General features: G+C 40.6%; 1 protein-coding gene across 1 annotated transcript; it reads left to right on the top strand.

The window, feature by feature from the left end:
- The first annotated feature begins 5,572 nt into the window (after window positions 1-5,572).
- STOX1 (storkhead box 1) lies at window positions 5,573-14,376 on the top strand. The gene is made up of 3 exons (XM_072870382.1): window positions 5,573-5,612; window positions 9,937-10,089; window positions 12,035-14,376. Exons 1-3 carry the CDS (start codon window positions 5,573-5,575, stop codon window positions 14,359-14,361), a joined length of 2,520 nt encoding a protein of 839 aa, XP_072726483.1. The 3' UTR covers window positions 14,362-14,376.
- The last annotated feature ends 246 nt before the right edge of the window (window positions 14,377-14,622 follow it).

Genomic DNA, 14,622 nt, shown 5'->3' with positions numbered 1-14,622 from the left:
TTACTAATTTAATTCTCTCTGTGTAGTGGCTATGTAAACCTTGCATTATTTCATAACGTTTAGAGCTTAATTTTAGCTGGCATTCAGCATTTACCACTGACTTCAGATTAGATTATACCCCTGCATGTCTCATGCATTTCCATATCAAATTCTTACTAAGGTATTAATCCTGTATTATAAAAGCCTTTTATCAGTTGAATATGTATTGCACTAAATCCAAATGCTATATTTGAACTACTGATTGAACTCACAGCAGCAAGGTACAAGGTACTGTAATGTTCTTCAAAATCCTGATGCATTTACCAGATCTGCTCAGATTGAATTACCTGAAAGATGTAATCTGCAATAGCGTTTGTGTGTGCAAATGTTTTCACTGTCTCAGCAAGTAGTCTCTAGTCACACTGTTTAACAAGTACCACTGAACAGGAGTGTATAATTTTCTTATAATAAGCTCCATTCCGTTTAATTTACTCTGAATTTTTCTAAAAATAACCTCTAACAAGATTAGTTGTGAAGAACTTGATACATATTGTGTATTTCTCAGTGCTAAAGATTTTCAGCAGAATAAGCTCTTGCTTCTGTCTTTTGAGCGAGAAAACAAAATTCAAGAAAACAGGCTAAGCTGTGCTATCCTCAGTCTTTTGAATTCTTGCACCTTGAATCCTGAACAGCAGATCTTAACTGCCTCAATGCTCTTTTAGGATGAGGGTAATTTGAACAGTGCTGTTTTTTTCCTCTGTCTCAGTCAGAAAATACAACAGTTTGTGTTAATATCATGTAGTTAATGAAATAAATTGCATTAATTAGTAGTGCTTCCACTACGGTCATTGATACAGTTTCAAAATCAGAGACTTAATTTCAAGACTAGTTTTAGCTATTCTATACTGCCATCTTGCTTTAGGACATGTCCACTCCATCACTGTGGAGAGCACCAGCTCTAACAATGAGTCCATACAGATGGAGTTTAGTTATGAAAAAAACATTACAAAAACAGTAGCTATTTATTTGAAGGTTGAAGAGAAAACCAATAGTTTTACCATATGGACACTGTTTTGCATGGCCTCATTAACAGCATGATGTAAGTGTAACCTTTTTTCTTTAACTTGGTGTAACCCAAGAAAACTTCACAGCTAGTGGAGGTCAAAAGTGCCATTGCATTGGGTTACGGAAAGCAGGGTGATCGAAGTGGGGGGTGAGAATGGCTGTGGGAGGCACAGGTACCAGTGTCCAAGTAAACCAGATGACTGGACTACTATTTTATTCCTGGGAGCCTATTCTACCTCCTACTCAAAGCAGGGTCAGCTATGCGGTCAGACCAGGTTGCTCAGGGCTTTATCCAGTCAAATCTTGGAAACTCCCCAGGACTGGAGACTACACAACCTCTCTGGGAAACCTGCTCCACTGCTGCTCTGTCCTTAAAGATAAAAAGGTTTTCCTTATAGCCAGTCTGAACCTCTCCCGTTCCAACTGATACCTGTTGTCTTTCATGCTTCCACCACACACTGCTGTGCAGAGCCTGGCTCCATCTTCTCAATGGGCTGCTCTCAGGTCCCCCCAAAGCTATTTCTTCTCTAGGTTCAACAAGACCCAATCCCTCAGCCTTGGCCCACAGGGCAAGTGTTCCAGCCCTGACCATCTTGGTGGCCCTCTGCTGAATTCACCCCTATTTATAGATGTCTTTTTTTATGTTGGGGGGCCAAAACTAGACTTAGTATGCCAGATGTGATTTAAGAAGCACCAAGTAGAGGCTGATAATAATTTTCTTTGATCTACTGGCTCTGCTCCTGTTAATACAGCCCAGGATGCTCTTGGCCTTTGTTGCTGCGTGAGTAATACGAGCCTCCTCAATACAGAGGGACCCTGTTAAAAGGCTTGCTTTCATTCAATACCAAATAAAAATTGATTAGAAGTATCAGCAGAAAGAGGTGAGTGGCTTTATTCAGACAACTTTGCTTCTTGTTTCATACTTAAAGAGCTTTAGTGATCTTTTGATTAGACAGTCCATGAGCTAAAAATTTGCAGAATGAAGCATGATGTGCACAGAGAAGCTGAGGCTGATGGCTGCATGGTTCTCTTTAACCTGATAAAATTGCTGTGGTACTTGCACAAGTTTTTTCTTGCTATCTATTTTGGTTTTTTTTAAACATCAGGTTAGAGAAATGTAGGTATCTACATTTCTAAAACAACATACATCCAGAGCCATTCTGCCAATTCCTTACTACGTTTTATAAAAACACTCCTGGGAGAACTGAAGTAAGGAGATGCTAGTAGTTTGTACCATTAATGTGACTCACACAGTGCTATCAAGCTGCTAACAAACAGAAAGCTCAATATGCAAAACCCAACAAACTGCCCTCACTGGTGAGAATACAGTGGAGCCCTTGGGAAAAATTAATATATGATGTGAAACAATTTAATTTTTTCCTAGTATGCTTTATCTTATACTGATGCATCAGCAGCAATCCATGTTCCATTCACTGGTGGTGCACAGCTTCTCTGTAAGCAGCCCGATTTGTACTGAAGCAGAAACATTTCTGGGCAATGAAACAACTGCAGCTGCTGTTTGTTTAGCAAACTCAGTCTGTGTTGAAAGCTGAAACACTGGTTATTTTAAAAACTGAAATAAACTGAACCTCTGTAAACTTTATTCTGCTTTTCTTAAAAAAAAAAAGGAAAAGCGAGCTTTATTTTTTGTCTTGTAGCAATTTTTTTTTCCCAGATACTGGATTTCTCTTTTGTGGTCTATGGCCAGCTATATGCTGAGTTTCAAAGGTTGAAAACTCCATTGAAATTATGAAATATTTTGCTTGTTCCCAAGAAAATACTGCAGCAAAGCTGGCCTGTCATTCAGATCACTTGCTTAGGTACTTCGTGGACTGCATAATTTACTTTTTCCCTTGAAATTGTTCTCCTACATTTTCAACATCCCGGAGGTACCTGCACATCTCTGTAATTTCCACTGGAGGTTTCACGTCGGTCTGTGAGATCCAACAACCCAGTATCTTCACAGTAAGGGTTCTGCTAAACTGGCTTTTGAAAAGATATTTACTGAGTCTTCTGTAATACAGTGGAGGTGCTCAGTTGCTCTGTTTGTCTTCTGTCGCTTCCTTTTGGCTGAAATTTAGATGAATGGAAACATGGAGAGGGTGTTTAATAGTGCCAAAGCCATGGAGAAAGGTTTGGGAACTGTGGACTAAGGTCCTCAAATCCAAACTAGTGCTGTTTAATCTGCAGTGTCCAAACAACTTATCTGAGACCTCTTGTGGTGGTAAAGATGCTGCTTTTCATTTCTAAACTGTGTTTTTGTTTTTGTTTTTCCTGTGGGCCATCAATTCCAGCCCAATGAAAGGGTGCAGAAACTTCTTTTCTAGCATAGGGAACATCTTTAAAGTTGGATATCCATTTAGGGAGAGTGGAAGTAAAAGTGGCTGTGGCTGTGCACATCCATCAACATCACGAGCTGCTCAGGCAGGTGTGAAGTTGCCCATATACCATCAAAGCTTTGTTCTCAGATGAATGAAGAAAACTCCCTGCAGTGGGATATGTCCTGAAACAGGATCTGAGGCCTGCTTCATTCCACCTCAGTGTGTGATGGTGGCTCCTGTCCTCACTGCAAGCCAGCAGCCTGGGTCTGAGGGAAGCTACAACTGCACCAAGCTCTCTGACAGCTTCTTCTGCGGTGGGTGGGATTTGGCCAAGTGTTGCCTGGGAGGGAGTTGGACATAATAGCTGTCATGTGTCCCCTGAATCATGGTTTGCTGGAAACCCTCTGCAGGGGGCTATGTTCTCTTTTTGAATAGCTCTGTGGGTGCTGTTCCTCTGAAAGGCTAGTGTGTGACTTTCCTCGGCTGCGGTAAATGTGAGCTGAAGCCAGGGAGTGCGTAAAGAAGTGAATTTTGGTCCATTCCGGGGAGGGGAGACATGTGTCTTACTCCCATGACTGTAGCTTTATATTACATACTTTTTGTGACTGCCTTTTGTGTGACAGCACATTTCCAGGCAAAGGAGTCAGCCCTGGGAATATCGCAGCAGTTGGAGTTGACCTTTAGCTGAACAGGCACAGGAATGCACAACTGCCTGATGATGTTTTTATAGTAAGTCTTTCACTGTATAGGTAAGTATCTAACCAACACCCAGTAACGCCTTCTGCATAGAACAAAGGTTTTGACATTAAAGAACTATTTGGATGGTCTGAGATTTATTGCAGAAGAGAGAACAGGGCTGGAAGCAAGGAAAAGGCAGAACTGTTTTAGTGGAGAAATGCCAGGGTTGCAAAGGGACTTCTTTGGACCAGGCCAAGTGGAAAAGATGTGCTTGTGGCAAATTCCTGTAGTGGTGGATGGCAGCACCTGCAGACCATTAAAGGAGCCAGAGACACTGCCAGTGACTTGTTTATTCCTGTTCTGTTGTTTGGCTCCATGGGCTAGTCATTGACAGTTTTGCAACTTACCTGGGACTGTTTCATTTTGTATTATTTTTATCTCCCTGCAACGAAGCTTTTGAATCAATCTGTCTTTTACCATCAAGCCTGACACTGAATGCTGAAATGGTTAAAGATGATCTTCCTTGCTATCAGCTGTGCTGGTTATGTTCAGTGCCATATGTGTGTCACCGAAATCGGGAATCAAACTCCTTAACACCAACGTAGCATTAAGAAGCAGGCATTCTTTATTATGGCGCCGGATGCACGGGGGATCGTTCCACCTAGCGTGCATACCGCAGGTTACATCAACTAAAGCTTATATTGTCCGATTACATACATATGCATCCCAGAATGATCATGCATACTCACTCTATTTCCCAGAACTAATTATCATATTTGTATGGTCATTACGCATGCATCCTTGAACTCTGAGGGGCTTCTGTGGAGGTCTCTGGTGGTCCTTGGTGGTCGTACAGGTGTGTCCTTTAGCTGACCCCTTCTTATGGGCATGTGCAATATCCTCTTGCTTATGTAACTTGCTTCCCTTCTTCATGGTGCGTGGTCCCTAACAATGATTTGGCACCTTTACTCCTATTCTAACACAAACCAATTATTCTAACTACCCCTTGACTCATTGTCAAGATGGGCTGGGGCTGTACTGGGAGCATAGCAGCATGTCCGTACTACTCCTCGTCCTATTGTCTTTGGGGATAGTAGCATATCCATAGCCATAGATGTACAAACACAACATTAAAGTATTGTCTACCCCACTCCTATCTCTACGTTGCTTAGTTACAAAAGAACAAACTAATCACTTCGGTTACATCTAGTTACACGCAAACTGACTTAAAAGCTATTGGCATGCTAAAGTATATGAAAAATAATTATCTTGAGTTGCTCACAGTTCAATTTCTCTGCCAGTTATGCAGTGAACAGCAGGAGTGCCCCAAAGGCAGATGTGTTTATATGGTTTTGCTTGTTGGTTATTTTGCCAGCTCTTGCCAGTGAAACTCAGATCTCCACTGGACACTTTGCCTGCTAGTCTCCAAGCAAGCAGAAGTGCCGTTTTCTTTTAAACAGTCTATTTGAAGATGCATGCTTGCTCATGTGTTCGGTCAGTACCTTTGGAGCTTGAAGCCTGCTCTCAAGATGTTCTTGGAGCATTTAAGTGGACATGTCAGTGGCCTCGGTAAGTGTTGAAGAGGTTGATCTCTCTGAAGATCAGAGATACACGTTTCAATGGCAAAAACTTTCCCACTGTGCTTGGCTTAAGGAAAACTGTACCACACTGAACATGTTGGTGTCTGCTGTGTAACTTGTTCCTATCTGGGGGCTTTGAACCAAGATTGCAGGAGAGAGCTCTTGCCTTTCTTCTTGAATCCTGCTTTGTTTTCACCAAAATCACCATTTTATTGCTGATTAAATAAAACATGGCTATGGGTTGCCATTATCCCTAAGATCAGAATAAGAATTTCATGGCTCTTCGCTAGGAACCTCAGAAAGCATTTATAGGTCATATTTTTAAAAGCTCCTAACACTTACAGTTGGGACTAGACTTCTGGGTGTTGTCAGGAAGGCAGGAAAAGTGGTTGTTTTTGTGGTTTTTTTTCAAGTTGCATGGCATCATCCTCTGTAAAAATCAACAATTGAGTCTAAATGGAGGACATTGTTTGCCTAATTGTCCTGATTTGGGAGTGTCTGTTCTTGCAGGAATCAGTAGGTATGGAAATCCTGATGTGTTTGTAGCAGCTTCTTTAGCATCAACTGATGAGGTGTCAATGACCTTAACTGACATTTAACCATTTTGTTTCTCTCTTTGAGAGTTGTACAAAATAATCAAACAATAGAAAGATAGTCTGCTGTTCCTGAGAGCTTTTGTTCGTTTCAGTAACAGATTAAACATGTTATAAGGTATGACAGTTTTAATGCAATGGAACTATTTACTCTTTGCTTCAGCAAAAGATGTTTCTGAAAACAGGATCTAGTACACAATAATTAAGCCAAAATAGAGTTTCCCTGTTATATACTTAAAATTGAAAATGTTTTACTGACCTTAACTCTGTCTTTATAATCTATACAGAATTTTTATTCTTTAATAAGGAAACATCTTGTAAAATATCCGTTAATGTTCAAAAAGTGTTCTGCTACAGTTCCCAACTTTCTATGATGTTCTTATTAACTTTCTATTCCTTAAAAATCTTTGTCTTTAATTATAAAATGTAATTTTTGCTATAAAATGTGTCCACGATATGATGTGTCTATAGAAAAGCAGAAGCCTTGCAGTTCTAGCAGAACTGTATTTGCTTATGGCTTTCTTGGTGCATTTCTGCAAAAAGCGAAGTGCATCAAACATACCAGGGCTCTCATGCAAACAGGCACAGGATCTGTGGGACCTTTTGTATGTTCAGCTTAATAGAGCATACAAAGCAATTCCAAGATAGATCCTTCCAGCTATAAACCAGAAAAGTCAATCTTCTGTTTCCACATGCTGTGTCTTCTCTGTCTCAACAGATGTAAACTGAACCATATAAGGGAGTTTATTCTTGATTTGCATTTGGTTTTTTTTTTCTGGAATGAATTTGCTGTTAACCCTTTATTGTTATATAAATTGTTTACCTGAACTTTTAAGAAGTAAATTGAGTGCTATTGTAATAAAATGCCTCTCTGTTCACTTCCCCAGAACTAGCCTGGTTTTTACCCAGATAAAACTTGTCCTGTATGTAATTTTTCTTAGAGCCAGAAGATGCAAAAATTCTGCAATTGTTAAACAACTCAGTGAAAAATGGTAAAGCTCACGTTACAGAGATGGAACAAAAAATCACTTTGTGCTAGTCAAGAATACCCAGAGGCTTGTCTGTGTGCTGAGTTTTGTTATCCAATGCTTTACAGATGACTTCCCCACATTGTGACCGATAGGTGCTCCAAAAGGGCATTCTTGGGTTTCGGGTGTCCAGGTAATGAGCAGAGTTTGAATAGACAGGTAAACCAAACTGAAGGATAATACATGAGTACTGGCAAGCTGCCTAGATTGGCATTGGTAAACATGATTCTGTAAGAGCTGCAGAGCGTGAAACAGGAACTGTGCTGTATTTAAATGATCAAGAGGATCAGCCTGAGTTCCTTGATTGCTGACAGGAACCTTACACATAGGCATAAGCAAGTCCTTTGTAAAAACTATGAAGAAACCAGGAAGATGATTCTCATCAGATGATTTATGTAGAGTAGGGAAGGGGGCAGGGGATTCTGCAGTCTTTTTTGAGCTGTAAAGGGACAGATACTGAAGAGCTTTAATGAGCATGGCATTTTGGTGATTTTGCATCAGGCCTATGAGACGTAGCTTGCACAAACTGTTAAGGCTGCTCTCTGTGCAAATCTAAGGGATGCAGCTTTTATGTATTTCCATCCAACTTGGGAGAACATCTGAAGTGCAACTGCAACAGTTATTTAGCTATGGAAAATAAATCAACAACATTTTTAATAAGAAATTGATAGACACTTGTAGGGTGCTGCCTGGCCTTCTCACACATTGCTTATCAATGTTGCCAATGATCTAATTCTTGCTCTCACTATTTCAGATTTTATTTCAAAGTCAGGAGGGAATGATATCTAATATTGATGTTATTAGCATGTGTGTACTCTGGCACTATTGATCTGCAACAATCCATTTTAAATAGACTTGCGTTTGAACACGATTTTAGTAGTTTTTTTTCCCTCAGTATCAAGCTGGCTTTTGCTTAATGCTTTGTTTTAAATATTATTCTGAAAGAGCCTTCCCAGAATGGAGACATGGGATTTGAGGCTGTGAGACAGATGCAGACAATGATAGCAAGATAATAATAATAATAAAGATAATGAATAAATGTTGGTGTTTTACTCCTTCGCAGTTTGGTGCTCTGCAGGAACAAATGGTAAAACTGGCACCAGCATGGTGTGCCTACAGCAGAGACTTGAGACAGCAAACTATCCACAAGAGTTATTACTGAATGCTGATGGTCTTTCCCCATACAAAAAGAAAGCTTGCAATGGTTTCTGCACCTGCAAGGAGTATCCTAGCAACATCACTGAGGAAACTGTATGCCAGGACTTTTTTCTGAGTGCTTTTTGTTGAACATAGCAGCAGTTGTAAAACAAAGGTCAAGAGCAATTTAAGCTCTTCAAAGTGCTGTTGCTTAATTCATTTATTCAGATAAATGTTTGTGTTGAAGTTTTCTGCCTAAAGGATAAATATTGGATTACAGAGTCATCCAACAGACTATCCAATTGCAGTTTAGTTAAACGTGAGTATCACTTAATCTAAAATGTCACTTCTTACTTGCAGAAAAATTACTGTTAGCATTTAACACTAGTTTTTGCCTTGTGAAGTAACCAGGAGGCCCTGCTGCCTTCTGCCTGCTCTGGCAGCTGAGGATACCCAAGGGTTTTCTGTGCAACACAGAACAGGGAAGCACAGAACACTACCAGGTAGTGGGAACAGACCATTGGTCTATTTAAAAGAAAGAAGAAAGCTTTTTTTTTTTTTTGTCTGGGAAGGTGTATGCGGTCATTGTCTTACTGTATGCACAGACCTCAGGTGAGTCCCTGCTTCATGCTTTGTCATCAGCTTTCAGGGAAATTATTCAGGTTTTTTATTATTTCAGGTTTTCCTACATCATTCACTGGTACTATGTCAGAAGTACTTGCTGGGCTTGGTCTTACTGGCCTTACCACCTTGCGAAGGGGAGAGGGCATTGTTTATTTTTGTGTTTTATAGCCAGGGGAGTTGAGGCAAAGGACTAAGACCCTTTTTAGCCCCCTGGGCTGGGGCTACAGAGTTACTGGGGGAGCTGGGCCACACTCTCAGCCCCTCCGAGCTTCTGCTTTTGTCATGCAGAACAGGGACAACGTTACTGCCTCTCACCAGGAGAGATGGTGATGTAGCCTAAAAAATACATGCAGCCGTAACAAGAGTTTTTGCCCTCTGCCCAGTCTAGCAGATAATCTCTACTTCTAGAGCCTGGTCTAAAAATTGAATTTTTACAATTTCTATTCAAATTTGTGTGCTACCGTTGCTGGTCTTTTTTTCCCTGCATTGTGACTCGGTGAAAAGATTTTGTACTTAGATTATTGGATGTTGACCTTTTTCATTAGCTACTCAGAAACAGAGGTTCTGCATGGTTTCATATGTAAAGAGTCATCTAAAAAGTCAGCAGTCATCAGACATAATTCTCTCTCTGTTCCCTGGTTATTAAGCTAAATGATGGTTTAAGCTGGAATTTAATACCAGACAAACTAACCTGCTTAAGGTAACCTTCTGTTTCCTTCATTACAAAGGCACTTGAAAAGTGCTAGAGTAATTTCCCATCTCTGAGAAATATTTCCGAGTAATTTGCCGAAGAAAATTAGCTGAGGATAAGGTGCTCATTTTGAGGCAACCCAAGAAATTTTCAGTGAAAATCTGTCACAGCTAATAGAAAAAATGAAACACTATTCCATTCAAACATTTTTTTTTTTTTTCTCCTCCTTCTGGACTTTAGGTGATGTGACCCCTGTTCTCATGAATCCTCTCTCGCAGTCACACTCCGTTCCTCTGGCAGAAGGAATATGCCGTACCGTATCAGACATGAATGCAGATCATCTGACAGTCACACAGGAAACTTTAATGGAGCAGTTAGAGAAAAATTACCCAGGTAATGTGTTTGTGTTTGTTTCTCCTTCCTTTTAAAAGTGACTGTATCATCAAGCTTGAGTTTCTGATGTTGGGCAAGTGATCACTTAATGTTTACAAGCGAAGCTGGCAATATGAAAGAATATAAATTAACAGGCAACTGGTAGAACACATGAATGTGCATACTATACTCGTCAATCTGTGAGCATCACTAACGTTGTTTTGAATGTAATCCTTTTTACAGATTTTAATACATCTTCTTTGAGAATAAGAGGGAACTGAGTGCAGTAGCATGTTGAGAGTATGCCCTTTCTAGAGGGTGGGAGAGCATAGATGAGGTATATAGGTGCCAGATATGGAACAGCATAAAATAGACTGTCAGACCACGAAGACTTTGATTCCTCCTTTAAGAGACAGGAACATAGCTGACTTTGATGGCAAAGGGACTGGGTAGGAGTCTACATCTGGTGTTTGCTATCACAAAATACAATCGGCCTCAAGTTCAGGTTTGTTGGTCACATTCCAGCCCCTTCCTTCCTGAAAGCAAATTACTTACACTAAATGAGCTTTAATCCTTCTCTTCTGATGGGGTAGCAGCCACTTCCCTTAAATGCTGTGTTTTCTTTTCAACCTGAAAAATGTTCAATTTCCCTTAGATCTGCAATATTGAAGTGTGTGTGTGCACATGTGAGACTTTGTAAAGGCTCATTATGGCCCTCTACAGGACGTTGCTTTGATACTGAGCTTCCTCTTTTGAGTCTTCTTAATCTTATAGCTCTGCAAATGTTACAGGTTGATCTGGTAGGCATCTTCACTAGTGGGAAAAATTTTAATGCAACCCCATAAACCGGCCCAGAACCCTGCCAGGAACATGCTGTAGTCCATATGTGCACTGAGACAACCACAAAGTAGCATTTTTAGGTCAGCCAGAAGTTGCACTCTCAAAGTTTGTAGGGAGAGAGTGTATTTCTTGCAATGTTTTCACCTTGCTGGAAGTTTTCATTACTGTGGGCAGGAGATCAGCAGAAGCCTAGGGCAGTAGATCAGATGTCACTAGTCTAATGACTCTGGGACTGTGACACCTGAGGGAAAACCAGTAGCTGAGACCAGTCGCAGTGAAGTAAGCAATTGTCATCTGACAAAATTATACCAGAAGCTTCAGAGAGAGTGACAAAAGCCACTGTTAAATAACCTGCCAAGAGGGAAATGCTTTGAACAACACATTGTTTGGTTTGTACCTGGCAGAAGGTCTCTCTCATGAATATCATTTCCTGACAGACACAAAGAGAACATCCTTGCTTATTTGAAGGAGAACATCCTAACCTCCATCACAGCAGTGCTGCAGTGACAACCAGAAACACAGCTGGCCTTTACCTTCTTCCTCAGGGGTCACCTTGCCTCATCAGTGAGGAATGGCCTTGGCAGAGTTAAAAAGGGTTTTTCTGATCTGTAAGACACCAGCAGGATTGCACCTACCAGAGCCCTTGGCTGAATGATGTTTCTGTGCTGTCCTCACCTGGCTGGCCCAGAAGGGCGTTCTCTGACTCAGGGCTGCAGCCTGTACTGGCCCCAAGATTTGGGGCAGCCCTTGCTGCCCTGCACGTGTAGACACGGCTGCAGAGTGGGGCTGTCCCTGTTCTGCAGGGAGCCCAGGGCTGTGGGTCGGGACAGCTGGGTGCAACAACAATTGCTGGCTCTGGAAGCTCAGCAGAGTGGTGATGTACTAAAAGAAAAAATCCTGCCTTTTGTCCAGTGATACTGGACACTTTCATGTTGAAATAGAGTATGCCCTACCCAAACTTCAGTTGCCAGGTCAGTTTCAAACTTCTTCTGGAATCCTGTGAACTAAATACATTGGGTATTTCACGTTCAGTGGCTTCCAGATCTGTTGTAAGTTATTTTTTGGCCAGCTCCCATTTTATTTGAAAACTTATTTCTGATTTGAAATATCTGTATCTTTGTTGTAGGCATTGCAGTTCCCTCCCACAGTATCTTATATAAGATCCTTGGCACTCTAATTAAAGAAAGGAAAATCTATCATACAGGAGAAGGATACTTCATTGTGACTCCCGACACATACTTTATCACAAATGATGCCACAGAAGACAACAGAAGGGTCCCGTTGGAGGACAGTTGTTGCTGTTCATCACCTTCCATCACTTACCTGGTAAACATTGAGTGCTGTGCAGACCTAGTGAAAGAAAACATTCCTATGGTATACCGTTACAGATCCTGCCATTGTTTCCCGGACCAGAATATACTCTGTGAACAAAGATATCGGCAGCTAATGAACCATGAACCTAATGGAGGAGGTAAGAAAGGCTGCAGTGAATTGAAGCCTTCAATTCAAACTCAAGGAATCTCCACACCTGCTGAAAACCATTCCTGGGACACCATCAAATCCCTGACATCTGTGAAAGAGAAACTGAAAAGCAAAAGGTTTGGCCTTGGCCTTTTCTGGAGAAGTGCCTCTAAAAAAGAAAAACGTAAGAAGGAGTATTCCACTTTTTCAGCCCAGTTTCCTCCCAGGGAATGGCCAGTCAGGGATGAAGATGACTTAGATAATATTCCACGTGATATTGAACACGAAATCATCAAGCGTATTAACCCTACTCTTACAGTTGATAATTTGATTAAACACACAATATTAATGCAGAAGTTTGAGGAGCAGAAAAAATATATCAGTAAGGGTACCTCGGCTGAAGTGTCAACAGTCAGACAGAACCACCTTTCAAAGGATTGTATTCAAAAGACACAAAGTAAAATGGCAAAACACACTAGGAAAACCAAATCAAATAAAGAGAAGCAGATTAGAAGAAGAAACAGGAAATCTCACATACATGAGCTAACATCCCAAAATGAGAAACTGGAAGAGAACCCTTCACTGTCTATCAGAAACCAACAGCCCTCTGATGTAGCAGTAGAATCCCATGTCATATATAAAAAACAAATTAAGAACCCTTTTCAGGGTCTGTCATGGAGATGCAACTTTTACGCAAAAGGGTACAATGGTACTATTAACAGTCAGCTGAAGTCCAGGACTCAAAAGCAAGAAAGGGCTTTACAAAGGCCACGGTCCTTGGACTCCTCAAAAACCTTTGACTATGAAACTGAACAGCTTGCTACTGAAACGCAGACTGACAAAGCTAAGCAAAACAAACTACTCCACACTAACAGGTCTTACCTCCAACTAAAGACAGATAGTTTAAGTGAAAGCTTTAGTTATCCACAAGGCAGTACTTTGCAAATATATAATAAAAGTAAATACTTTCTGGAGAATAATATTGCTGAAGAAAACATCTACAGAAGAACAGTCAAAAAAATTCCTGGGGATATTAAAAAACCCCCTCAATCCTACACCGAAGATAATGTTGTGTGCAAAGAAGATGCAAGATTTTCATTAAATCTGAAAGATGAGTATTGCAGGTGCAGAGCTGACACTGTATGTGAGTTATTAGATCAAACAGCAAATGAATTTCAAAATGTTTGCCTTTCAAATTATACAGCCAATGTCAACCTGGTAAAAAAAAATTGTGTGAAATACAGACAAAAGACCGATGAGAAGAGTGAATTTATATCTGAATATGACTGTGCCAGCCATCCCAGATCAATGAAGCTGGAAAGTGAAGGATTTACTGATAACTGCCATCTTCTGTACCAAAAAGCAGATGATGGTGACACCTGTAACTCATTACATCTGGATGACAATTTTGAAGGCCATGAACCATGTCACCTGCCTCCTGGCCATGCTTTTTCAGATACAAGAGACCAGAGTAAAGCTGTGCAAAAGCTGGGGACAGCTATGTCCCTAAAAAACTGTAAGGTTGATACTTATCCCGCCCAGTACAACACAACTGTAAGTAAATGTGATTCTGGAGAGCATGGATATAAGGAAAGTGCTCGTTTTGCAGAATCAGTAGATGGCTCAAAAGAGCATCCAAAACCAGATTTCACAGAAGGAAGTTGGTTGTGCAGTCAGGTTCTTCTGACAGGTCACAGAAAGGAAGAAGAAACTGGCCTTACTGAATGTGCAAAGGCTTCAGCTGTAGCAGATTTCTGCCACACTAATGAGGCTGACTCAGATGCTGACACTTTGCAGAACTTCACCTATGAGATGGGTGAAGTATTGGCATGCTGTGCTTTGGGCTCAGAGACCAAAGAAATGAGAAACCCTCTGGGAAAAAAAGATCTGTTTTTTAAAAACACATGTACTGTGATATCAGGACTGAGACACTCCAAAGGGACAGAAAACCACAGCATTACAGGAGACAGTGGAATTGACTCCCCAAGGTAAGAAAACACATGTAAATATGTTAGATGTTTTATCTTCAAATTAACAATCAGATTTAGGCAAAAATGTTGCTGTAAATAATAAACCCCCCTCCCCAACAACAAAATTCTTATTATCTTTAAAAACTTCAGTGTTATGTCCCAGAAATACTCAAACTGTATAGTTCTACCATATCTTTTTACATTAACATTCCCCCTAAATCAGCTATACAAATGCTGCTGTTTATATTTTGCATTTGTTTTCATGAGGCAAGCAAATAGTATG

The sequence above is a fragment of the Ciconia boyciana genome, chromosome 8 (assembly GCF_034638445.1).
Source record: "Ciconia boyciana chromosome 8, ASM3463844v1, whole genome shotgun sequence".
In the NCBI taxonomy this organism is placed as follows: Eukaryota; Metazoa; Chordata; class Aves; order Ciconiiformes; family Ciconiidae; genus Ciconia; species Ciconia boyciana.
Note: the sequence above shows the minus strand (reverse complement) of the source record. Positions and strands in the feature narration are given on the sequence as shown.

Excerpts from the sequence above, each read along its gene's own strand:
- STOX1 (XM_072870382.1), top strand. The coding sequence starts at position 5,573 with ATGTTCTTGGAGCATTTAAGTGGACATGTCAGTGGCCTCG. Across the intron at positions 5,613-9,936 it reads TGGACATGTCAGTGGCCTCG|GTGATGTGACCCCTGTTCTC; the intron begins GTAAGTGTTGAA and ends TCTGGACTTTAG. Across the intron at positions 10,090-12,034 it reads GTTAGAGAAAAATTACCCAG|GCATTGCAGTTCCCTCCCAC; the intron begins GTAATGTGTTTG and ends TCTTTGTTGTAG.